This window comes from Cephus cinctus, unplaced genomic scaffold (assembly GCF_000341935.2).
Source record: "Cephus cinctus unplaced genomic scaffold, Ccin1 Ccin1_scaffold0008, whole genome shotgun sequence".
NCBI lineage: Eukaryota > Metazoa > Arthropoda > Insecta > Hymenoptera > Cephidae > Cephus > Cephus cinctus.
In genome coordinates this window covers 667,682-695,081 of record NW_014332759.1, presented here as the reverse complement: position 1 = coordinate 695,081, position 27,400 = coordinate 667,682, and the positions used below count along the sequence as shown (strand labels likewise).

Sequence of the window (27,400 nt, the reverse complement as noted above, 5' to 3'; positions counted from 1 at the left end):
GGGGGGGGGGGGATCGGGATACCTCATCGTGGGGTGTCATTTAATTCCATGGGGTTCCTTATGGCGTGCAAACACCATGCGGGATGGAATACAGTTCGGGCAAAGTTGCATTCTCACGGAGGTCAGTTCACCTGGCGCCTGTTTTAACTGCTGAGCACATGCCAGTCGGCACCCGGTCATGGCCCCTGTTTAAATGGCGCCCCGACCTAACTTCCATAACCTTTAAAAGCCCTCACGCTTCCTCGTCTGTTTCTTTTCTTTTTTTTTTTTTTTCTTAAATTGAACGGCGCCCCCGCGTACGCGTTTGTAGCACGTGCTCGGATCACTTCACGGGTCTGTCAATACACGACGATTTCTCTTTCTTGGTATTTCGCCTTAAGGCTAATCGAGAGTTATCGCGCCTAGTTCTCATGACGCGATATCATTTTCTTGCAGCGGACTCTCGCAAGGTCGTGGGAATTTTTGGCAGTCGTTATCGCGCGATAAGACAATCGAGGATTGGTCGCTGAACCAGTGGCGATGTATGTTTCTCTTAGCGTATGTTATGCTGTTCTCATGGAATACAGCTTTAACGCCGAGGTTAACGGGGCTGACGGGCACGTGCCGCCAATCGGTTTCGATGAGTGCGTCGCCATTGTAGTATCACTCGAGACTTCGAGAATCTCGAGGTTAATTGTATTAATTGATAAAGAGCTTAATCGGCCGATTGACGCGTGACCCGAGTCGATTCGACGCTTTCTTTTTTCGATTGGGTGGTTTTTCATGTGCACACGCACGTCCCTCCGTAGATTTTGTATTTTCATAGGAATAGATCAGGTAGTTCGGAATTAGTCGTTAGGAGTTATTTGTATACTGTAATTATCTTGCCTTTGGCTACCGTGAGTGTTTTAATTATAGAACGATACGTCATTGTCATATCGTTTCCAATGAAGTCTACGCGAGGCTTTGAAATTTCGAGGAATGTTTTTCTTCGAGTCAGAAATATATGATAAAACCTCGAATTCCATTTGGGTCCGTAACGAGAGACAAAGCAACAGCGGTACCAATACCGAGAAACAAAGGTAATTTAAGGTGGTTTGAAATTTTTCTTATTGTGAAAATAGGAATTGGGCCTTAATCAGGATCTATTTAAGGTTAATAACATTACCGGGAACGACCGGTCGGGACTTATTGATGTCGAAGGGTGATCATAACTAGTCGATTGTATCATCGGAGCCAATATTCTATAAAACAACCTAGCTAATGTACACGGGGCCCTGGATCAGGCCCAATTTTCAGCAGCGTGTCCTCCCGCGCCGAAGGCAATGAGAAGAAAAGGTTAGTGGGCACTATATAGAAGAAGTAGCAGCATGCAGGCCGGGTGGGTCCTAACGTCCCAAGGCCCCGATAATCGCTCCGCCAACGAAGTCGGGTGGGTCCCAAAGGTCTCGGGATTGCGCACGTGCTCGGTTTTCCCACGCGCCGTAAGGCCCCGGTCGGCCGGCTGCGGTTGGCCTCGAAAACTGGAAAAGGATGGGCCCCGCCCGGCCCATTGTGTCGAGCACGGGCCCTGAAACATTGGGCCCCAATACCTACCACGAATTAACCCATTCAACAATCGTTACTATCTATATGTATATACAAGCATCCATCACTTACAATTAAAGTATCTCGTACTCTCTCCGCTGCGACGAGGAAAATAAAAATAGTCGCCTAATAATCGTAAATGGGCCTTATAACGCTCCGACGGTCATTACACGCCATAAAGCCGAGGAACGGCTCTTATGGTCTTCGCGCGTATAACGAAAACTTCTCGCGCGAATTCCTTCTTGGGTATTCAGTCGAAATGCGATCTTCTACGACCTTGGATACCAAACGAGTCCTCGAAGCGGTTCGTGACAAAGCGCATAAAAATGCAGCCTAAGAAATGACGGTGAGCGAAAAAATAGGGAACGAACGAGCAATCGTAATAATACAGGCGGACACGTGTCTTTACGGATGCTATCGAAATCCGTATCATCCTTGGAATTTTGTAGAGGCCCCTACAAAATATTTCGACTACTCGCTTATCGTTCTCCGAGCAATGGATATTCGTAGCTGTACGATGGATCTTTCCAATCTTTCCAAATACACCGCCCCAGAGACCCACTGTCGAACCCAACCATTTTTCAATCACTTTATACATAACTTACTGGATACTCGAGCTAACAATACCAGTTTCCGTTAATTACGGGAAAACGGTTTTATTCGTTTATCGGACTAGTTTCTCGGCCATATTTTTTCATCGCTCTAACCACCCGTCGCGCTGGCTCGTACCTTACGTCGATCCTACGATTAGCAGCTCCATTCACGTCAGATCGCCTTTACTCGGGCCCGTTACTGTTATTATTATACGGCTAACAAATTGTACCACACCGTAATTGCGAGCGAGCGGGATTCCTCGTTATATGGTGTATTTAAATGAAAAAGGGATTTAGAGGCCATTTGGATAATCTCAACCAGTAGACGACTGTGTCCATTACCCATTCACACGTAACGAACTATACGTGGAAGTGGAACGTGGGCGTGGATATAAAAATCAGTCGAAACTTCATAAGACTTGAAGAATTCTCGTGTTACCGCTGCACCTGGACCCGCATGGACACATATGAATAAATTGATAGGAAGTGTCAAATATGAGTTTAAAGATCGAGAGAAGGTAGGGATACGAGAGAAAAGGAAAATGGAGTACACGCGCACCAGGGGAATTAAGAAATAAATTTTTTTTAAATTTCCATAAATAAACATGAAATACAAAAACGTCAACCGATCCACATGTAAGTCGTTACATTTTATACGTATGATAACGAGTCCATCTTCCAGACTTATTGAAGCGTTACTCATCGAGCCTGTAGGCTTACCTCGATTCGACGAAGTAAAAATCGTTCAAACGACCGGATAAACTGGTTCGACGTTTGGCTCCATGGGAATCGGATAAACAAGATCGTGAACGTGCATTTCTGTGTTCACGCAAGTTACACTCGCTGACTCACCCGCTTCATACACAACTCGTGCCAGCACGTGTTTCTACCTTCGTCTATTTACTCGACTGTCTGCTTATACCTGACTGCCATTTTGCCATACCTCCATAATCTCCATCCATCTCGCTCTCGCATTAGGCATACAAGTAACGTGGACCGACTAGGTGCCACATCTACTCTTACCGATCTCTATTTTGTTTTCACTCTTTTTACGTACGTCGACGCCATTACTCTCGCCATTCGCTATCGTTAAATCTTTCGAATCATTCCCTATTGTGATACGTACTTTACGTCCTATCTCTGTTTCCCCATTGTTAGCCTTCCTTTCATCCGTACACTCTATACGCACCACCCTGTGTACAGTAGCCTGTGTTATTTTAAACGTGAATAATTGTCTATTAAACTTCTATATGCCTGATTAAAAAAATCTTTTTTTTTTATTTCTGTGCAATTTTGTAATGCATATCGATTATGCTACGCGGGTAATTTTAAAGAATTTTTTTTATATCCTCTTATTCCTTCAAATCCCGGCTATCTTTGTAGATCTGAATTGGTACTGTGATCTGTTATATATATATATATATATATATATATTGTATGTAGTAGGTAGTGGATCGTGTTAAATTGCATGAAGCGGGGAGTCCCTGTCGAAGAAACCTCAGGCCGGCTCTGTCGCCTGAATTGGTACTGTGATCTGTGCAATTTTGTAATGCATATCGATTATGCTACGCGGGTAATTTTAAAGAATTTTTTTTATATCCTCTTATTCCTTCAAATCCCGGCTATCTTTGTAGATCTGAATTGGTACTGTGATCTGTTATATATATATATATATATATATATATTGTATGTAGTAGGTAGTGGATCGTGTTAAATTGCATGAAGCGGGGAGTCCCTGTCGAAGAAACCTCAGGCCGGCTCTGTCGCTCTCGCTACAAAACCGGTCGGTTTCTCCTCGTTCGGCTCATCGGTATTCGAGAGAGGCCGAGGAGCCTCGTCGAGGCCTCGTGGGAAAATGAGGCAGGTGGTAGTTAGATCTTGGTGCTTCGGAACGCGAAGCCCGGGCAACGCCATTCACGTGTATCGTTGTGTTTTCTTATTCTACCACTTCATTTTACTCTTATTCCACTTCGTCATCGAAGACTTCTACTGGTCTTCTATACGTGGCCACCTTTTATACCTATATCCTTTTTATTTATTTACCCTCGTCCTCATCTCTGGAAACTTATTACTAATATCTCCACTGTGCTTCCTATGGCGCGTCATGCCAATCAGTCTATATATAGCCGGATGCACGTACGATAATAATCAACACTTGACACATGTATCGTCTGCTAACAGCTCTGTTATATTGAGGTTAGGTATAATTTTATTAATAAGATTTTCTTTATACTTTCGATAATAATCAACACTTGACACATGTATCGTCTGCTAACAGCTCTGTTATATTGAGGTTAGGTATAATTTTATTAATAAGATTTTCTTTATACTTTGTTTAAATTAAATCGCGAGAAATGACTCGTTAGGTTTTTTTTTTTTTTTAATCGTAAGCATTGCTACCGATTTTTTTATACTGATGAAATTTTCACGAAAATCGACGGGCTGCTCGAGTACAGCTTTAACCTACATCTGGTCAATGATTTCAGCGTAACGGGATCGTTACGGGGGAGTCGGACGAATTTACGAAATCTCTGTTCCTCGTAAATGACCGACGAAATTTTTACGATCGTTAATTATACGGAGGTGGGTTCTTGGATTTTCGTGGATTAGAAATCGTTTAGGTCGCTCCGGACTGTAAGGATTAGTTTCCTTCGGCATATCGGACGAGCTTAGAAATTCACGTTCCATTGGCAGAATGACTTTTCGTGGAAAACAATTAAACTACACTTACGTCATTTCCCGGTAGACCCTTGTATCCTTTATCGAAGGTGTGCATAATTAAATACTTTTTTTTTTATATCACGAAAAATTCCTCCACTCGGGTCCGGTTGACCTCGTGGCACTAACCAACGGGAAATTTTTTCCAATGACGTTTCAAGTTTGCAATTTAACGAATTGACGCGTAACACCGGCTGAATCTGCTGCTCAAAGATTTTCATCCCGTTTCTCCTGCTCGTTCCGGGAAGTCATTCGCGAATCTTCGTCCTTCGTATTTGCCGCCATGGAATTCGACCAGTCATCAGGCTCCAGATTAGGCCTGGTTAGGATTATTCGAACGTTCCACGAAATCCAGGCTCGGCGACGTTAAAAGGTTTGGGTATTTCTGCGAAACTAATTAGGCTTAATTCGTGTGTTTCTTCTTGGCAGTAAGCTCTCCCTGCGAAATTAACGAGAACGCGTTTCCTGTGGCAGCTCAGCCGTAACCGTATAATCGCCTATTTATTAAACCTTGCTTCGTCGAGAAATCACGTTTTATCGTAATTTCTGGGTTAATTTTTCACAAGGTACTTGGCGCGCCGCTTAAATGCGCTTCCGACCGTTTACCTACGTTAATACTATTTTCTTAGTCAGATTCGACTCTAAGCGAACGTTTGGCCAACGTGGCTGAACGTAGCCGTCTTGGATTTTCTTGTGTTTGCTTCGCTCAGTCTAGTTCCACGTAGACGATTGCACGTGACTTATGTATTGGCAATACGGCCCCCAGTGTATTATTTTACGTAGGCGGCGAATGTCTCTTAAAATAGATTCCTAGTGAAAAAGTGAGCGATCGGTAAGTCTCGAAAGTTGAGAGCCATGTGGTGGCAGCGCACGTGCAACGATCCTCGTGGTGGTTATTGAGAACGTCGGCCCTAGCATAAAGCATGAGACCACCGTAGTCACAGTAAGTCCTTTCATTCACAAACTGGGCCGTGGCGACGTGTCGCGGGTTGTCGCCTGGACAAGGCACCTTTTCACGGGACGTTATTTGTTTTAGGAGCTTTTTCGGAAGGACGTGGACGCCGCCGTCACAGCATTAAAGAGAATTGGCGTACTCGGTCGCAAGGACACAAAGCCAGCCATTCATTAGCTAATTAGAACGCCGTTCGGATCCCGTTCGTGGAAGCGAGTCGAGTGTTTCCATACACTTGGAAACTACATAGATATAGTTTCACTGGTTGCGCTATGTGAGATTTGACAAGAAGAAAAAAAAAATTTAATGGCGGGAAATTTAAAAAAAAATTTCCCTTTCGCCGTCTTCTTAGTAACTTTTTTACGTGCGAAAAGCACATTCTGTCGCCGATGAGATGCGAATTGCACGTGATCAGGTTCCCGGTCCGAAGGGAGATTCACATGTAAGATTTAGCGGAATAATCGATATATATACTCGCACGCCAAAATTCATCGGCAAAAATCTTTTATACGTTTATTCGCGTGCTTGGTAATGCTGGGCTGATCTTTTTTTTCTTCTTGTAAGTCAAAGAAACATCGACTTTTGATTCTCACGGTTTCAAAGAAGCGATTATTTAATATCGATACGATCTCACGAGTACGTGTATACCGATCGCAAGCGGTTACGAAATATCACTAGTTAATTGGGACTCTCGATGGCTCCTTGGATTCCGACGGCATTTCCTTTATGGGCGATGAGTGAACGAGTGGGTGGTATAGGTCCCAGTTGTGGTCCTGGTGACTGGTTGGGTTTATTTATCCGGTAGGGCACGACGCAGGTCCTGTTACTCCTCTTGTATTTTTCTTATTAATCCTACGGTGGCAGGGTCTTAGCACGAGCCCCGATAAGCGTAACAGGACCTCATATGGGTGTTCTGTGTCGAACGGGACCAGCGGGAGCCGCGTTCCCACACTCGGTACCCATTGAAAGCAACACCATAAGAATTCACCCCTATGCTATTCCCCATGGAATTAAGGAGGAAGGTCCCCCTTTCACGAAGCGTGCAATGCACGAGTCCTCGCGTTTCCGTATTGGGTGCCATTGCTTGACCCTGATTTTCAAAAAAAAAGTAAAAGAGGAAGTCTCTCCCCATACTTACATACATAAATACCAACTTCAAGCTCTTTTCACCCTTCTCAATAGTAAAATAGCAAACCTAGTGAAATTTCCTGTCGTTCATTCAAAATCGCCTTAACGTACCTACCTGCCGCTCTATTATGCATATGGACACCATTACCTTTGACCCACCTGAACTTGGATCCCGAGCAACCTCATGATGGTCACTTCCAGCGACGGCTAGTTTACCATGTATTTACAGAAAAAAATTCCGCAATAAGTCACCTAGCTGTCCTATCAGTGCCGGATGTTATTCACTGTAATTTACAATAATTGCCGTTAAAATCAATTAACGCTCATTAACACACAGAGACGGTCCGATAAAATATTAAAAAATTTTTAAGCATCCCTCGAGTACGTATCAATAAGTAAAACGTTCCCAGAAGATATCGCTAGTATGACTAATTTAATCCGGAGTCTTATCATTCATCTGGAATCCATTGAGACATCCATGACTCGAGTATGTGGAGCAAGGCTCAGGGGCCCGTTATGTTACACTGTCTTGCATCGGCTCCAAAGAAAAAAGTGTCAAGCGGCAAACTCGTGCTGTGCACGAGGCCAGCACGAGGGTCGTAGCTTTTACGAACCATATACATAATATATATATATACACACATATACCCATATATACATGAACGCATAAGAAAAGCTGATTGCTGGGGGTTGATGCTGTCCACGAAGGGTTGGCTTTCTCGTACGGTGGAGAAGGACGTGCCAAGATATCGGCAGCTGGTCCTATAGTCGTGAGAGACTCGGGCAGATGGTCGGGCAAGTTTGTGTACGCGACCACGAATCCCAAGGAGCCTCCGAGGTTTCCCACGGATGGCTGCTCATCTGTCCGTCCGGCCGAGTCCACAGGTCGGACGCGACTGTCTCTGTCGCATGTCGCGTTATTCGTTTTAAAATTTTATCTGTGCCAATATATAGGTATACGGGTATACGTATAAAAGTCACGAGTAGTAGAGAAATTGGAAGTACGTACTACGTAATACGAGTACCATACATTACACTTTAACTGTATGGTTATCAATGACTGAACGATGCTTATCGGTAACGTACGCGATAACGCCGGTACATTGAATTTTAAAATACCTGGGTCAAAATTTTCTATACGGAGTGGATCACTGATTCATCCGTTTCACATGGTCCATATAAGATCCCGCACTGGTGCGTCTAGCGAGACTGTGCCGTACTTCACTTTCATTCCGAAGTATATCTTCAGTTTATGAGATGGATCCAAAATTGAGACGAGAATGATCTTTCCCGTGCAATAAATACGACTTAAATGCGAAATTTATGTCGGTATGATCTTCTTCGTAGATCAATGAAACAGAGCACGGATCATTTGCGGATCATTTTCATATTCATTATACCCGAAAGATCATTATTAGATCAGTTTTGGGTTTATCTTGTAGGCTGAAGTTATCCCTTGTAGATCTGAACGTGATCTGCCGTGAAACATGGAAAAAATTTAAGTACTCCACAATCTTACTATACGCACGTGTATAGGATCTGATATAGATCGTGTAAAATGATCGATCAGTGATCCGTCCCGTTTCTAAATATCCAGAAATTTATCGACCCGTGTGTCTATGGGAACGGCTATAGACGTCACGTCATTGATTGATTCATTATCGAACTATCATTATTGATTGTGGTGTACGCGTAGTTCATAGAAGGCATAGTCACGTTAAGTTTTTGTCACGTCGATGAACGATATCTTAGTAGCCGACGATTTATTGGTTCAGAGAGTTCGTAAATTGGATGATTTTTTAAAAATTAATTTTATGCTCAATAACGAAAGATTACGTTGATTATGTTCTTGTGGTCGTCGTCCTGTGAATACTGATCTGTTATAGGTATCTTAGCATATACGGGCTTATATTTAACGTGTACGATATTTCGATCTATAATGTCTTATTGTGATTACACAGTGTTATTGGGTACGTAGTATAGACGGAACTATACTAAACGCACTATATACCGAGATATGTATGCATCAATTGTGGCTATTAATATTCGTCCACGTGGTCAATTGTTGCCATAATCTTCACGTGTCTTCACGCAGCCATACTGATACGGGGCTTCGATGCCGAAGTTTCACGTTCGAAATCCACAACCTCATTGGTAACTACATTTTATTATAGTAAGTACAAAAGAAGCATTAGGAAAATAGATGTGACTAATCCTGTCTAACGATGTACTTAAAACTTGCACTTTAGTTTGTATAATGTGGATATAACGTTATAGTACACACGAGCCCGATCACATTTGTTCACGTGTTTGATTACCGCCCGGTGATTGTTACGTTATCTACATACACATATACGAAGCGACAGACGCGTGCCAGGCGACGTAAGTCGAAAGTTCGTCTCTTGCGAATCTCCATTAAGTAACGATTAAATCTTAAGTCATACCAAAGCCCTATGACACGTGACGAAGAATCATTGAATAAATGTGAAAACGTCACTTTGACAGTTCGTACAAAATTTAATATAATTCCTAAAAAATTATTTCTGCACAAACACACAGTACTGCAGATAGATGACAAGATTTTTTTTTAGTAAACATTTTTTTTATTTACAAAGTTAGACCTTATCATTGTTTAACGTTCGATTGACAAAATGGTCAAATCTGTATCAATGATCGTTAGCGATTGATCGATCGAGCTTAAAAGGTGACCATTGCCGTTACAGTATTATTGTTGTTATGGGCTATTCATAGACATATATAGCTATAAGGGTGCCCCCTGACCCTTTATGGGTAAAAATTGGAGATAGGCTGAAGCATATGTATGGAGTAACAATAAGACGGAACGAAGCCGGCATTCCTTGGCCACACGCGAGCACACGTGGTCCTCCTCCTTGAGGTTGGCACGGAGCGAAAGGGGGTTTTATGGGGTGTCACGGGGCTCCCAAGCATCTCCCATAAGGTGGTGGTCGCCCGAGTGTGGGAATCCGGGACATGTGCGTGCCTCTACGCACGCTGAACTCGTGCCGAGGGGAAATCTTATGGCGTTTCGAGAGAGAGAGAGAGAGAGAGAGAGAGAGAGAGAGAGAGAGAGAGAGAGAGAAAAAGGAAGGAGGGTACCGGACCTACGGCCACCATAAGGCAAGAAATCCATGGGAATATCGAGCATGTGCAGAGGACTCGTGGGCTGCACGAGTTCAGGGGGTTCCTTATGGGTTTCCGTGACCTGATGCGATCTTTCATCCCCATTGTTACACGTCTCGGACGTGGACCATTCGCATAGAAGCTAATGGATCGTCATAAGAAATTTATCGATTACGTGTTCTTCCTTCAATCACGAAGTAACGCTAATTGATCTATTTTAATCTTTATTGATAAACCACCACCTGAAATCTTTAATGAATCTTTCGCAGGCACGAATACGTTCTAATCAGACTGTTAATCCACCGGTCTCGGACAAACATTTCTCTTAATCGATTTCTATCGATAATCTTGCGACACGAATAATAATAATAAAACGACCGATTCAGCTATCTTACGCAACAGATATACTATTCTCGAGAGACCCGAATGACGAGCTAATTAAAAACAGTACAATCTTGACACTGTGTCGATGTGGGACGTCTATCCCGTATCAGGTATACCTATATATACATATCTGACAGACTTCAGCCATACTCTTAACGTAACGAGTCACGTGATACTTATTTTTATATCCCTTGGACTTTTGTTCAGTTTTGGAATAATAATTAGATCTCATAAGCGATGCTCTACTTTAGACGCATGTATCCATGAGGATTCATTCGACCTGATAGAGTCCCATAGCAAGATCACGAGGACTCCCCTACGTCTGTTCTCGCCCAACTGACATATCGGAATGCGTTGACATAACCTTCGTGCAACCTCGTAGGGCGGAACACGTGGAACTCAAGTGACGTTAACTGCAAGGGACTTTGGTAGCATTTATTTTATTCGAATCCAATTTTCTGATGCTGCGCCTGGGTGCAGAATCTAGTGGGTATTCGCGAATTACTTCAGGCATGTCGATGCCATTGATAAAACCAAAGCAAGGGAGAATATCACAGCCCGATGTAACCCACCTGAAATCAGTTTTTTCTTATCTTCACCACAATGTCTTGTGGAACGTCAATACTACCGACTGATTCGTCATATCTAATAATACATCAGTTGAAAAGTAAAGTGAATTTTACAAAATGACGAAATACGGTAATGGCTGTAACTTTTTCTTAATCACCCTGTATACGTATAGAAAATTATTCGATTTATCTATCTCATAATCCCACTCATCCTCGGGTACTTATTTCTGATTCTACCATGCTAACCTGTGCACTTAGCATACTGGACGGGATCCTCGGTTAATCTGGGTGGCACCTGCTGCCTGAAAAATCGGTAATTTCCCACCTACGCCTTCCTCGTTGGCAACCCTGTTCTCTCATCGGGACGGTCACGAGGGGGGATGTATATGGTTGGGATACGAGAAGAGTGAAGACCTGGAAGGAATATGCCACCTCGGAATTGGGTTTACACTTTGGTAGGTACCTACTGTGAGAATGGGGACCAGGATGCTGCGTTAACGGCATTGCATTGTTTGGTACCTTTATACCGTATGCAGGTTTACATATATATATATGTATATTTAGTACCTGACTCCATAGACCCGTTTTGTCAGACCACCTGCAACGTGGACACGAGCAATTCACGGATGTACGGTCATTAGACAGAGGCCCTCTTACCTTTTACTTGATATGAGTTTTTACTGGTAGATCCTATTTTAGCTCCCACTAGAGCCCAAGTGGGCTCACTTGGGAACCAGTGAACGGCATGGATCCGGTGTCCATTCACAGCGTTATCTATGCTCGAGTGGATCGAACGGCGTAGATTGAGAAAATGAATAAGAGGATTGATGCCTCGATTAATTTTATTATTTTTAATCTTAATTTTTTATACACTGTGTCCTACTCCGGGATTGGTCACCCCTTTTGGGGAGGCTTATCCTGTATGTTGATTTTTTTCCCTTTTACTCTGGCTTATATGTATGGCCAGTGGCTGTTGGAACGCAGGGATTAGATTCTATAGCTTTATACGGAGACCGGTGTTCCGCTTGGCGATGTACGTTGGAACTGTATCTCGTTATGGTTTTTTGGGTTTTCAACTTTTTTCTGAAAATTTCAAGCTACTCATTCGATACGTGTCCGGAGTGTATCCTGTGCGATACGGGAAAAGGTTCGTGGGGAGATTTGTCTTCTTTTGATATTTTAACGGGTTTAATTGAAAATTGACGAAATTATGAATTACTGAGATAAAAAGAAAATGAGGCTCGGTTCGAATGATTTCGATAGTGGTAACGACGCGTCAGAGACATACGTGTGAGTTGTTGAATAATTAAGTGTTTATTGACGGATTTTTTTTTTCTTTTATTGATAACTCAACGTCCAATAAACACTAAAAACTTAATTGCGTCATTCGAACAATGCTGTTTCGACATGAGAATCGACGCGCTACAAGAGAAATAATGACCTATGGGTTCGATAAATTTCAATGATCTTGATTGTTGAAAGAAAAAAGTGCATTCATTTGTAAGAAATTATCGTATTTCGCGTTTGCCATAAAGTAATGGTAAGATATCACTGACTATTTTTTTTTAGATGCGTCCAAATTTGAAAATTTAACTTAAGAACAGAGTATACAGATTCCTAATATGTTTAAGGCGTTTTTGGAACAACTGGTATATACATATGTGCAAGTAAAAAAAATTAATGATCTTTTGAAATATTTTTGCAATTCAGTTTTATACTTATATAATTTTCCCTAATTTTTTTTTTCATATCTGTTTGCCCATGGTTTAACGACATGATACCGTTCGTTTATCCAAACAGTCCCAAACGAATGTATCCGAGGGTTTCAATTGACACGGATTGGTAATTACAGATATTTACGTATCATAACGTAGCACCGTCTTATTAAAAACAACGATCAACACCTTCAGACCAATACCAATCAAAGCCACTTACGTAGCCCTCTACAGTCTTCTCACGTAACAATAACGTCACGTGTCGCCCGATTTGACGCGTCGAATTACATAAAGGGAGCAACGCGATATTTCAAAGAGCCGCGGAATCCACGCACGGAATCCGCATCGCGCGAAAATAAAATCGGAGACAGTTGATATATAATTTGTTAAATTAAAAGAAAAAAGAGTCAATTACCAATTTCATTGGTCGTCATGCTAATTGGCTACCTGCCGGTGATTGTACTAACGTAACTGGTGTAAACGGTCGAATTAACCAGTCGAGGTAATAGCCATATATAGACAGGTCAGGTAAGGTTGATACCGTTTTCAAAGAAATCGTATGAAAAGAAGGTAATAAGGAGGAAAAGAAGCCGGCCACGTTCCGTGCACGTTCCGTGCACGATCCGTGCACGATCCGTGCACACGCCTCGTCACACGCGCATTACAATCACGGCCACGTGAAGAAGTGAGCCATAGACATCGAGAGACATGGACTATGGGAGCCACGAGGAAGGAAGAAGGGATCTTACTATGGTGACTGACAGGAGTGACTAAAGTAGCAAGAGAGAGAGAGAGAGAGAGAGAGAGAGTGCGACAGAGGTAGAGGCGCAGGGGAGACACAGCTTAGATCAGAAGGAAGAAGACGCCAAAGAGAAGGCAAAAGGATGGCATTGAGAATAAGGATGGGTGGGGGAGAAGTGCGTGCAACGCACACGTATCCGAGAAGGTGCGTAAGTCCGCATCTGCCCGAGATTCTCACGCGCGACGCATCTGTCTCAAGTTCCCACGCGGGTCCGCTTCGAGAGACCCGGAGTAAGTTTCGTCCAACCGCCGCCGAGTCGTCGTGGCGCTCGCGTAGGCGCTCCACGCGACAATACGTGTTCGTCCTTAGCAGCTGGAAAAGTACTGTCTCTCATTTACGGTACACGTGCACGCGCCAATACGGTCGATACCTTTGCCGGGGTATCGTGCCGCGGAAGTTTGGCCGAATTTTTGCCGGTCCTCCTGGAACTACACGCGGACAATTACTGTCAGTTACGACGACGTAATATTTATCGTAAATTTATTTTGGCTCGATCGCTTTTCGCGAACTTATTCTTTGTACTTTGCTTCAGATTGCGCGCAGCTCTTACGACACTTTACGATTGCGCGACGGATTATCCTTTTTTTTTTACTTTTTTTTTTTTACTTTTATTAACGATCGACCTCGTCGTTAATGCTTACTCCTGAAATTTATTCGAAGGATCACCCATTAACTTTTTGCTTTTATTTTTATCAAGCAGGATCTTTGATTCTGAATTTACGAGTGGTGTGCGTCAGCCTTTTCCTTTGGGCGCACGCGGGCCGTTCTGCTCTCTTAAAAGCACACAGTAGCTTCCGCGAGCAGCAGGTGCCTTTCGCGCGGAAGTTTCGCATGCGTTACGCACTTGTCGTAGGTATATGGATACCCCGGTGGAGATTCGTAGGGACGTACCTGACCTTACGGTAATTGCGCCTTTGTATGATAAATGTATTATGTTGTTATTATTATAGATATATTCTTCTCTCAACGAATGATCCATCACGAGAAAGCAGACGAAATTTGTATTTGCAGGTGTGAGGGGGGGGATGATATTTTTAGCCCCCTCCCGCCCCTAAAACAAATCACTGCGAAACAAGTTAACGATACGCATACTAAATTCTACATGCGAATCGACAGCAAACTCTGTTAACGATAGTCGCGAATTTCATTTAGGGCTCGTGTAAATATTTTTTTGCGCATCGATCGGCGCTCGAATATCGAAACGTGCCGATTTCCTCCGAAATATCCCATATTCAATCTGTAAGCCGTGCAATGGAAATTCGCAATGACCCAGATTCGCGGTGCCAGCCGAACGTCGTCGCCTGCCCGATATCAAAAGTAGACATCAGTGCTCGCGGCTATCGACGCCGATTCGCAAATTCGCAAACCGTCCCGAGTTTTTTTTCTTCGAAATGTACATTTAACGTTGACACGTTACGTATGCATGTATGTATGTCACGCCACATTGAATCTGACTATAGGTATTAGGTATCGATATAGGTCAATCGAGTATGTGGGAATAAGAAAATCCGGGAATAATGAACTGAATTGAGGATACGTAAAAAAAAAAAAAAAAAAAAAATCATACGAAATTTCGAGTAAATCGTCTCGAAACTTTCTTTAATCACCCTCTTAGAAATCTCTCCAACAATCATTGTTAACGATGATCATTTATTTCACGTTAGCCAATGCATTTCACTGCGATCTTCAGATCGTACGGATAATTTTATTTAATTGCCAAATTACAATGGGCTTCTTGTATTACGATTTGACAACAGTGTTTTTTTTTTTTTTTTTCATACTTTCGTATTGACATCATTTCCGCGAAGATGATGACTTTTTTTACATACTTTGGTATTGACGTCACTTCCGTGATGTCAATAGGCTCGGCAATCGAGGTGTTGCGTCTCGTTACTATTAATGATTCCTCGCTAGAGGTTGATCCATCGTGTATATCTATATATTATGTTTCTGGTTTATTCGCGCAATTTCGATGATCGTTGAATGACTGGGCGACGTCAACCAATGAAGTCATGCGGTGCCTGTGACTTTATCATTTCTCAGCATCGCCAAGGAAATGACTCGTGCGTGTCACGCACGAGCGTCATTCCGCGTGTTCTCGTAAATAATTTTATTCAGGAATGATTGCGTGTCCAGTAGTCGAGCGAATAAATATATAAATAACATATAAGTAAATAGAACGTTAAGGCCATTGTAAGTATCAACGGTATTATTATTCCAAGATATATGTACATATATAATGACTTCTTTAAATAACAGCTTATATATATAATTTTTCCATAATAACAATGCATCTCAATCGGACGAAACTTTCCAATGTAAATTTTTGCCGTGATGCTAGCATTTTACCAAATGACCATTGTGACGGGTATAAAGCGACCTGATTATTCGTCATTAAAATAATTATATATATATATATATATATATATAATGTCTCTGTAATCTGTCCACGTGCATCAAACGTAAAAGAATTTTTCTTATGAAAGAATTAATTCGGTTGAGTTTTCGAAATGGTGAGAAAGTGGGAGGAAAATAAAGATAAAGAATGTCATAAGAACATTAATACGACGAATTTCCTTATATCCGGATCTTATCTGACACTGAAGTCGTTAATGGCCGCTCCTTTGAGGGATTCTTGCGGCATCCTCCATCACGTGAAACTCTCACAGCTACCAGGAATACCATGAATTAATTCTCTCTAGCCGAGGCTGCAAGCCCAACGGATAAATAAAGCAAGTGACATGTCCGAGTAATGTCGAGCGCGTACAGATAGGAGTAAGAAAGTCCAGTTCAAAAGAATGAAGGTAGAAAAAAATGCACGGAACGTCAGTAGGGATCGAGCGAAGTGGTTCGATTTCCGGTTTCGTCGGCGCGATTAAAATAAAGCGAACGAGTTAAAGGGACGAGGGCTTAGAAGCGAGCAAGAAAGAGTACAGTCTCATCCAAAGACTTTAATGACAGTCTTATAAAGTATTACGAAATATACATGTAGAAAGGACAGAAAAAGAGATCAATTTAAACTTTAAATATCAAACCCTTCGTTGTTATTACGCGAGGAGAATGTCAATAGAAGAGTTTAATTGAAATTATATGAAAATTCCGCCAGTAATCTTGGTAATGTTGCCTCTTGTAGTTCAAAGGTTACCCCCGTGTCTCGTAGTCGTGCCTTTTACCGTGTACTTACGTGTACATACATCATATACGATCTTATCGTAGACTTGTTACACGTACGTGGTTATGTCGACGATAGAACGCAGCTCGTAAAATAATTCTTCTAACACTGTACCCGCTGTCCTGTATAAAGGCATCGTAGATAGTCAGCGTAGAGTCGGACAAGGGTCCGTAGCATTGAGAGGCGCGTGATCGCACACAAGTGCATTGTAGAGAGGCGCGCGTTAGGCACGAGTACGACGCGAGCGCGTCGGCAATGAGGCGCGACGACGAAGGAGGATCGGGCGAGTTCGGTCATGTTCGGATAGGCCGATCTCAGACCCGTACCTTCGTGTATCGTCGTTCCCGATCGTTCGCGCTCGTCGGGCTTCGACTTAGTTCGTATCAGTCCTTCAACCGTTTCCGTCTCCCTTGGTAACGAGCAAACAACGTCGTTGTCCCGCTTCGGCGCGCCTCGCGCGTCCTCGCCCTTTTCCGTCACTCCTCGTGATCGTTCGCTACTTAAATCCTAAGAGTGCCTCGCAGTGGCAGTCAGCTCCGGACGTCAGCGCAGGCATGATTGTGGTTGTTGAGTTTTTTCTTTTCTTTCTTTAAACATGCTCTTTCTCTATCACTCTCTCTCTCTCTCTTCCTTTATTTACTTTTTATCTTTATTATAGCTCCTTGCTGTATAACGATACACGCGATGCGTGTACGCACTTGCCCGCGGTGTACATACGTACTCATACTTGGGCAATGGCGCGTGGTACGTATATGAGATATCGGGGCCGTGGGAACGGACGTCGCGGCGCTACTCGGCACGAGCGAGCGCAAACTCGCTCGTGCGATTTTCTATGAGAGGCTGAGAGACTGGGAGTGGTTGTGAGAGGGAAAAGGAATTGAGAGCTTGGTAACTGCTTGGATTGCTGAGCACGAGGAATGGCTCTTGGAAATGGTTTTTAATGTGTCCACGTGCCTTCCTGCTTCGGTTTTTACTATTATTGTTATTCTTTTTCTTAACTCTCGAAACAGACGCTGATATTATAAATTTATATATAGTTCAATTCGACGTTACTAATTTTCATATACTACGTGAAGAAATAATATTGGTACTGATCTTTTTTTGTTGTTATACGATACCCTGGGGGATGAGCTATTTGTTTATGGTATGGAATTCGCAAGTCATTTCGCAACTATTCGCGATTTTATGAACTGCACCTTATAGTATTTTTGGGAATACTGCGGAAATGATAAATTTAATGCAACGGATTTCTCACCTTTCCATTTATTTGTAACTCAACGTAAAAATCCATCTGTCAAAAAAAAATGTATTTACGTACGATATATTCGTGTCGACCATCTCGTGACGTCATGTGTCTGCATCCGCTGGCAGTAGCGAAATTCGAAAATCGCTCTGCAACCGGCACGATTATTTATGTCGAACGAGAAAAGCCCGTATAGATGATTACAATAAATTCTGTCAGGAGTCAAGGCGTGTATCCACCGAGCGAAACCGTAATCATCGTAATTACCAAAATCATCATTTGTGATTTACGAACTGCTGTTCTTGTCGATATTTATAATTCATTATGCTCACCGAAAGCTGTAAAACTGGTAGCAAACGAGTACATGCAATGAAGTTGAAATAAATAATAAATAGGCAATCAATTCAACACGTTGGTAAAACGAAAGCCGATTTCCTTATATGTAAGTAATCGATCGTCGTACAATGTAATAAAGTCTCTATCATATTTTGTTTTGGATGCGTATACTACACTGACATTCCCTTCGAGCAGCTAAGCTTAAAATGCTGGCCTAATGCTCGCTGGTCTGCAGGGTTGCATGCCTTTAGGGCAGTGGGCCACTGGGTGACCATCTGGCGGCGAAACGCTCAACTGCTCAGTGTTTTGGTTACCCGTTTGCGCGGGCTTTTTTCTACCTTTTCTTTCACCGCGCAGTATCGCTAATATTTTTTTTTGGGAAATTAGTTTTCTTCGAGTGATAATTAATATTTTTGTTTTACTATGGTTAACACTCTTTCGCGTATTATTTTAATTCTGTGCTATGCCAAAGATTCACTGGTCTTTTGGGGTCAAATTTGCATGTCAATTAGCGAAAATTACGAAAGGCCTTTTTTTTTATGTGGCGTCTGGATTTTTAAATGTTGCTTTACATTAGGTTCATTAACGTTTATCGTCGGCTTCGTTGCGTTCAACATTTTCACATTCAACACACAGCAATTTTTTAAATACTGTTATAACTTACAGAAATGCTACTGCGTGATGGGATTAAACGTTTTTTTTTTATTGGTCGCAAAAATGGCATTGACAAATAGGTATTTTTTTTTTTTTTTTATAAATGTAATTTGGTAATTTCTATATTCACACGTTTTATGTAGTACACCTAGCGTTACCTAATATTGTTTTTTTTTCCTATTATCAGCTGCAAATACGAATTTGAAAACTAATACTAACAATTAAAAAATTATTAATTTTCATCTCTACATTCAGTTGATTTATTTACAGATACGTTGTTACAGTTATTGCAAATATCGTTTTGTTAAATATGGACCTTTTTTAACACGACTATGTTCGTCGGGAATTCTCTGGGGAGAATGAAACCCGGTAAATAAAAACACTGTTATATTGTGTTAACCCTATCTGTAAAGAACCCATAAAATATTCACCCCTGGCCACTTTATTCTATTATCGGATGCGGACGGATGCGGCCAGTGCGGCTACTCTCGAATCTTTTATTATTTTGCCAGCCGCGGGGCTGCTCACCCCTACAGCCCCATGGAAAATCATGTGAGTTCACACACGGTCTAGTCGCCACCCCCTTTACCCCAACATGTGCTTGTCGCATATGGACAACACGTGTGCACAACTTTCCTCTATTCTTACGTGCATTTTTCGCATGCGCCTATCTTTTTGTTAGCTTCACCCGGCCATATTGCCTTTTTTTTCTGATTGATTTGGCATAGCATTTTTTCAAACATTTTTTTTGTACAGTATATTTTATTCAAACTAATGCTAAAGCTAAATTTTTTTGCACAATTTTCGGATACTCGCAGGATATGTAATATTTTTATTTCAAATAGAATATCATGCGTCTATCTCGTATAATATATTGTAATGATGATTAAAAGAAATATTGAAAAAGTCATGAATTTTTTTTTTATTTTAGGCGTTTTCTGGATCTTCTCGACTCGAATTCCTTAGGAAATGAGCTTCTTTCTCTGAAACGATGATGGTAGAAAATTTTTCCGAATTCCACAGGCCCGACGAATAGAATTTCAGTAAACAAGAAGGGAAAACTGTTGTCTGCGTTTGAACGTAGCTGCGTGCAACTTCTGGACTAAACATTTACAGCGTTCATCGGCCCTCGAGTTCTTAAGGGATCTTTCCCGATCCCCAAAACTCGGGATTTGAAAGGAACCCAAGGTTTTTTTTGTCCCGGTCTCACGGTCTGAACAGACCCTTTAAGCGGTGTAATACCTTTGTCGAGGTAGGTCGGTTATGAAATGAGAACGATTTTCGAAAGCTTGCAGGTGTAATGCCATTTTGAGCTTTTTTTTGAATTCCAGACTATTTAAGAATTTTACTATTTTTTTCCGGCTGTACAGGAAATATATAAAGTAAAAGTTTTTTTCTTAATATTTCTATATTATTTACTGATTACTTTATCGCATTTGTAGAAAATGAGACCCAACAGTACTCAGTGCATCGTTATACTGTTTAGATTTCACCCTTATCTCGCCCCTTAAATTCAAAGTTCCAAAGGATCATCAGGTAGGATATGGTAATTTGACTTATAAACAAGACACACAGTATATGTTTAATAATAAAATGTATTTATGAAAATTGGAAGACATTGGGACATTTATGGCAGCGTCGCCACAATTAAGTTAAAGCCATTATCACAATATAACGAACCTAAGCTACGTATCTGGTAGGTACGAATATCACATGTGCGATTAAGCTATCGCCAATAAAATAAAACCTATCAACAATCTGGCGGTTCACATAACCTCAAAATATCAATACTCCTAGTTCCTCGTGAAACCGAGGACAATTGAGCAACTATCAGTCGACGCGTTAGGCATTTATCATTAAAATAACCTAAATAATAGATCACAGTTTTTTCAAAGTATCTCTTAACTCTATCGATCTCCGCCTGCGCAGAAAAATCTCTGGCGCCAATCAGTTCGGCAGTAGGTAGTCCAATTCTTCCCCAAAGATAGGAACCCGTTCACAGGGGACGATACCGAACTGTCAACTGTATCTCTCTTGTTCACGATGTCCATCAGGATGTCCTTGATTCTTCCAGGACCTCGGACACCGTCCTTGCTATCGTATTCTCGAGTTTATACCCGATAATCAGGATCCAGATCAGCGATTCTCGATCCTTGCCCCGATGAGGTTGATGACGTAGTCCCTTGGTCCAGGGCTCAAGCGACCTGCATCTCGGGAAGTTGATTCTGCGAGAAGGCTCGTTCCTTGTAGCAGAGGTCGCTGTCGTCCAAGGAGAGGGTGGTCCAGTAAAAGTCACCGGCATGGGTATGAGCAAAGTGAACCGGAACGTAGCACTGTCCAGGTACCACAGGAACGACGGTCATCTGACCATCCAGACATACAGTGATGGCTGCACCCTCTTCGGCGTCCTGAAGGTCTGCCAGGAGTCTACGTTCCAGGGCCTCGTTGGCGTTGTTCTGATTGTCGACCTCCTCGGTGAAGACCTCAGCCTGGGGCACTGCCTTCTGCGACTTCTTCATCTGCCTGCTGATCGTGCTCTTCCTCAGGAGCCTCAGTAGCGGCTTCAGGATCTTGCGCACCCTGCGACTGCCAGGGTTCTTCTTCGCCGATAACTTCAGGTTGTACAGGTTGTCGTTCAGCTCGTTCTCCCACTCGGTCACGTGGCTAACGGTGGCGGCCATCTTGCTTGGTTATTGTAGGTCACAACTGAACTTCACTGATCTTCAATCGTCTTCGAAAGCTCCCTTTTTTCTCTATCGTCCGTATCTAGATATCTCTGTGTCTCTGTCTTTCTCTCTCTCGTATTGAGCCTCGTGTTTATGTAGGTTATGTACTGAGCGAGCAGTGGAGAGAGATGTTGGCCGATGGGGCGCTAGTGAGCGAATGATGCTTGAACGAGCTACCCTGGGACTTTTATAGCCACTCCGGAGTTCAGGACCACGTGGTGGGGAAGGCAGGTGCACTTTGGCTGTGGGAACTCAGGGAATTCGGAGCTTCCCACGTCGGGGTCCACGCCGACCATCTGCCGCTCTACGCCCTAACCTAACCCATCCAGCCTATGGCCACCCTAGCCCACCCCAACCATCGGAACCATCACGACCCTGCCACCCTCGCAGAGACCGACACCCCATTGCTTTTTCATCTTTTTCTTAGTTTTCATCGTCGTCTCTCTACGAGCCCTTCTTACCCCTCTAAGAACTCCGAGGCTGCCTCTACGCTTTTTGGATTAGAGTCCATCTATGGCCATGAGGATCTAAGGGTGCTTTTCTTTGGTGTTCCCAACTCGAGACGTGGGGGACCCCAACAAACGGAGATTGGAACCTGTTACGACACGTTCGTGGGGTTTCGGTTGGATTGAGGAACTCGGATTGGTACGGTAAGACTCCTTGTGGGGTTGCCTTCGATTTTATAGGGGTGCGCGTGGATTAATTTACTTTGGCTCACAGGGGTATCAGTTTCAGTACTATCGCTGATAGTAGTAAGAGTTGATAATTTTTTTTTGATACAGGTAACCACCTGGTACATTTTCACATATATCGTATTTAAAGCTATGACTGGTATCGGGAGATGTATTGTTTTTTTTACCTACCCCATATAAAAAAGGGTAATAATCATCCTCTATTAAAAATTATTTTTTTCATAGATTATTTTAATTTTGATAATTCATCCGAAAAACTCGTATATTTTTTCAATTTTTTAAAAATCTTATTCGTATCTTATGGAGTTTTCTGAAAATTTTTTTCTCAACTCCAGCTCGACCCTTCTTTGCGTAATGGTAGTCTCTACTTTATGGGATGCTGCTACCATGTCGTCTCGTATGTCCCCAAAACTTCGTCTTAAGGAAACCCGTAACGCTGTAACCTTTTACGATACGTTCATGGGATACCTACTCTTAAGCAGGAAACCCCGTAGGAAAAAATTACCTCGGTGGAATTCTACAGACCTTCGGTAGTTCAGGAATCCTTATTTCCCATCGAGAATTCATGGTATCCTTAGCACAGAGGAATAAGATAGGCCTGGGTCTATCTTATCTCGAGCTTCAAGTTTCACTTATCTGATTTTTCGTATCTTCATCGTGCATTAAATATATTGAAACATTTTTTTTAAATCTAGAAAAAAATATAAATCTAATCTGGAAAATCGATCAAAATTTATTTATCCCTCGCATACCTTATTAGGTCCTCTTCACTTGGATTCCTTGTAGCTTCTCAAATAAAGCGTCATTTTCGTCGTCCCCTTGATGACTGTACTCATTAGGGGATGTACTAAGACCAAATTTTTTGTAAACTTACACGACACCCCATAACTGATTTTCAACACATGTCAAGCACACGACAGCCCCATTTTATCTTCGGCAAAAAGTCCATGTTACTTTTTGTTCTTTTTTTTCTACCTCGCTCCTTTCACCGAGTACCTTTTTCTACAGGGGGCAGTTTTTCAACAACCTGTTCCAGAAGAGATTTCTTATGGCTCTCGGCATAACTCCCCCATTAGAATGTGATGAGACATTATCCAGGACACGTTGACCTGTAACCGTTATGGAGTACAAAATATATATAAAATTTCAATCGAGGGTAAAATTGAAATTTTTGAAATATTTGTAAAGCAGAACATCAATAAACGTAGATACTTTTATTTCCTTGAACCTGCTAATAGATGGCAGAACGTGCTCGTCAATAGTGAATTATTTAAATATTCAGATCAATGCACAAACACGATTCGTCGTGACCCTCTGAGGCTATTTAAGCGATGCACCTGAAGTAAGATCAGGTCTAGCAGGGAAACTGCTGATGGGGTCGCTGCGTGCGTTTGCCCCTGAGTGAGGCTCAGGTTGGGGTAAAATGAGGAGGGTTGCTCATAACCTCAGATAAATGAATAGGCAAAACCTTTCGGCTACAGGTAGGTCGTTTGTTTTTCTGTACTAGCCTCACCTGATCCAGCCTAGACCAACCTGACGAATCATTCCCCTCAGGTACACGACCAAGCGTAGGTACAGGTACTGTGTTATTTTCACTTGAACCTAACCTGTCTAGAGACGGCAGTCTGGTCAGTTGACTGAAGGCAGGTTTTCAGGTGAAAATCTCGAGAAAATCGTGTCTTCGTCTCGAGATCGTTTGGGAAAAAAATTTTTTTCGAAATTGTGAGAAATCAAATTGTGTAATCAAGAGCATCAAAATTCTACGAAAACACATAGGTATTCATTTTTCCCTCTTCACTCATTTTTCAATATACGGTATGATTACTTGTATTGATAAAAAAAGATTTTTAAAATATCTCAAAAATTACGTCATTATCGATGATTGCCAGTCAATTAATTTTTTTCGTAACTCCGAGCGACGTCTAATTAGGACTGTATCTAATTGGCCCAATTTGACACAGCTGTGTACCATTATACTTGAATCCAATAAATCGTAAAGGTATACTCGTGAGGTAGATAACAAGACACCCTATAGATTTATCATGTAATTTCCATGGAAATTGTTGTAAGCTGATATTTTCATGTATTTTCGTAGCCTCACGTGATCTTCGGTAACCGGTTCCCGAAGAGCCTATTATTCAGAAGCCCCCGTATACGTTGTACGAGGCGCCGTAGAAGATCGATAATTGCTTATTCCCATACTGGTATACGGAATCGGTATCGCAGTCAAGATTCTTTATGGTTTCATATTCATATACCCCAATGACGTACCATATTCGTTAATCGATTCTGTGCGTTAAACATGTTGGACGAATTCGAATTCGTAGACGATGGATTCCGCGACATGTCGCTCGCATTGAAAATCAAGATTCACGAGGCGTCCTGCGCACGCAGCAAACTGGTTTCTACTAGATTTCCCTAGTACGTTATATATTAATAATTCATATACTGAATATACATTACGCGTAAGTATACCGATCGTGTATCGGGTATACCGACCGAATATATCATTTAACCACAGGTTTATATATTTATAAGAAAAACAAAAATAGCCTGAAAATAATACTCGAGTCGTATACATATAAATATTCTCGTAACCTACGCATAAGTCCAGTTACCTTTCGAAACGATTAACGGACGCTAAGAAAACAACATGACTGGCTTAGTCGCGTCGCAAACTTAAATACATACGTTGATCTATTAACCAGTTCGTATAGTGTTTAACTAGCTGCCACCGTGGACGTGTAGTAATCTCCATTCTATAATGAAAAATATTTTCGTTCTAAGATTGGTATCGAGTGCCTCCAAAAGCGTTACAAATACTGTTGTACTCGTGAGACGTGTATTTCGGTGTAAGTTTACGTCAGCCGGTCCCAAGTCCGATGACGATTGACGCGTCGGTTCGGACAATTTTAATGAAAAATATTCAGGCGCGAACTCACGCGTTAACCGATTTTTATCGGTACGAGAATCACGTGAGCGGTAAAAGGAAAAAAAGGCAGGTCTATCAACCTCAGGATACAGGTATTCGTGAAGTCGCGTGTTCATTGCCGTTGCGTACGGTACTTTCGTTTTTAGTGTTGATTAACATACAAATAATGGACGTAGTACAGGGAGCAAATATGTTGGTAGTCAGTCGTGAAGGTGAAGGACGATTTCAAGATGGCCGACTGGAATAAAGGCATAGGAAAATTGCATGAAGATTTTACGTAGGCATGGAATGGGGATGGAGTGTGAGGATGGGTTGGGGGGAAAGGGCCGCGGGATTGAAGGAGGATGAGTGGTGTAACCTAACCTAAAACAGTAGTGGTGACCCCCGGGGCTGCGAAGCACAGGTCCAAACAAGAACTGCCTGACGTCATCGGCAGGTGCAACTTAACTGATTCTTCCTTTCTCTATAACCTCTGTATACCAATTTTGCCTTGGTACATTTTTTTTTCTTTTTTAACTTTTTTTTTTTCTTAACTCTCTTAGCATTCTACTCGGTACCTGCACTCCTGTTATTTACCTTTAATTCTCGTCTTTTTCTTTTGTATTTATCCGCAAGATACTCGCACGTTCGTAATCACTAAATTCCAATTGGATGGTTGAGAACGGATTTGCGTCGTATTTATTTTTTCTTTGGATCGAAACTTTGTTTCTTGGATCGTACCAAATATTTGTGAATTTCAATAGGGATTTGTTTATCGTATGATTTTTCGATTTTTTTTTCTTTTTTTTTTTTTTTGTAATAGTTAACAGTGATTTCGTCCTGATTTTTTGGTTTTGTCTAATAATGACGTAACCTTTTTGGTGGCCGTTAACCCTATAAAAAAATGTACCTATGTCAGGATGCACTTTTTTTTTTAACGTGGACAGCCCGCGGGTTCTCGTATAGTGACTTACCGAGGGTCGATGAGACACGACTTCGTGGTAGGAAAGGGCCGTAATAAATGAATGAAAAAAAAAAAGAATATTCAGGAGAAAAAGTACTTGTCGCTCGGAGCCAAAAATAGTTCCCTGCCTACCGTAGTCGTTTTTTCGTTCCTGTAATCGTTTTCGGCAGGTAGCCGGAGAGCCTCAGGTTTTGGATAAAGATCTTGGTAATTTGAATTTTATCTCTTGTTCCAGGTTCCCCTTTATTTCTTGGCTCTATCTTGCCCTCTCTCTTTCTCTCTCTGTCTTTACCTTTTCTACCGAGACTGCTACTCTCTCTCTCCCTCTCTCTTCGTTCTATCGAGGCCCTCGGGAAAGGGGTGAATTTACGAGTAGTCCTGGTCTATTATATTTTTTATGCTTATTAAATATTTTTTACGCCCACCCTTCGTTATATGAATTTTTGGTTATTAGGTGGGGCCCGGCCGCGTAATTGGCCGGAATTGCTTTTCAAATCGACTACGCCTCCTCCTCAAATTCTAACGAGTATTTTACGGCTCTCTGAAGTGTTACGTAAACGCGTCGGGTCTCTCCGGGGATTCCCTTTTTAAAAATTTTTTTTTTTTTTTTTTTTTTTTTTTTTGAAATACCCAGCATGACTTTTTTTCGATGATTTCACGTAAACGTCGTGGTTCAGTGTTTATCGTAGCTACTCGCTGAAAGGGTGGTATTTTCAATTACTTTTAATTTAATTCTTGCGGGACTCTTGAATTATCAATATCTCCGGAATTCTGTCATAGACACGCATCAAATATTCTTATGAACTTTTTAATAATTTTTACTGCTTCGTTTATTAGTTTTTTTTTGTTTTTGTTTTTTTTTAGAAATTTCCTGCACCCATCTGGAAATTCTCTCGTGAACGAGGTAAGACATTTTGATAATATTCTGCAACGCGCGAGAACGATAATACGGAATTATTCTATATATTCAGTACTTGTACGTTAGAAATTTTTGAAATGACTCGTCCATTTTTTTTTTTTTCGAAGGCACAATAAATTTTTGTACTGTTCGTTTCTGTGTCCAGAAAACGAAAACGAAAGTAGATCGGTAAAATACGAAGAAAAAGGTGAATAACAGCACGTGAGAAGGTGGGG

The 27,400-nt window shown here is 41.8% G+C and overlaps 2 protein-coding genes across 8 annotated transcripts in view; one reads left to right on the top strand and one right to left on the bottom strand.

The window, feature by feature from the left end:
- Positions 1-27,400, top strand: part of LOC107273442 (tubulin polyglutamylase TTLL4) — a 100,963-nt gene that overhangs the window by 9,113 nt on the left and 64,450 nt on the right. For 3 of the 7 annotated variants that reach the window (XM_015751751.2, XM_025086516.1, XM_015751672.2), the window contains exon 3: positions 27,131-27,170. The exons of the other annotated variants lie outside the window; for them this stretch is intronic. The gene's annotated coding sequence lies outside the window, so the exon portion shown is untranslated. The remainder of the gene's footprint in view (positions 1-27,130; positions 27,171-27,400) is intronic. 7 annotated transcript variants of the gene reach the window in all.
- On the bottom strand, positions 20,575-21,843 carry LOC107273654. Its single transcript, XM_015752104.2, has one exon. The coding sequence runs from the start codon at positions 21,652-21,654 to the stop codon at positions 21,169-21,171; it is 486 nt and encodes a 161-aa protein (XP_015607590.1). The 5' UTR covers positions 21,655-21,843; the 3' UTR covers positions 20,575-21,168.

Coding starts and splice junctions, on each gene's coding strand:
- LOC107273654 (XM_015752104.2), bottom strand. CDS start 21,654: ATGGCCGCCACCGTTAGCCACGTGACCGAGTGGGAGAACGAGCTGAAC.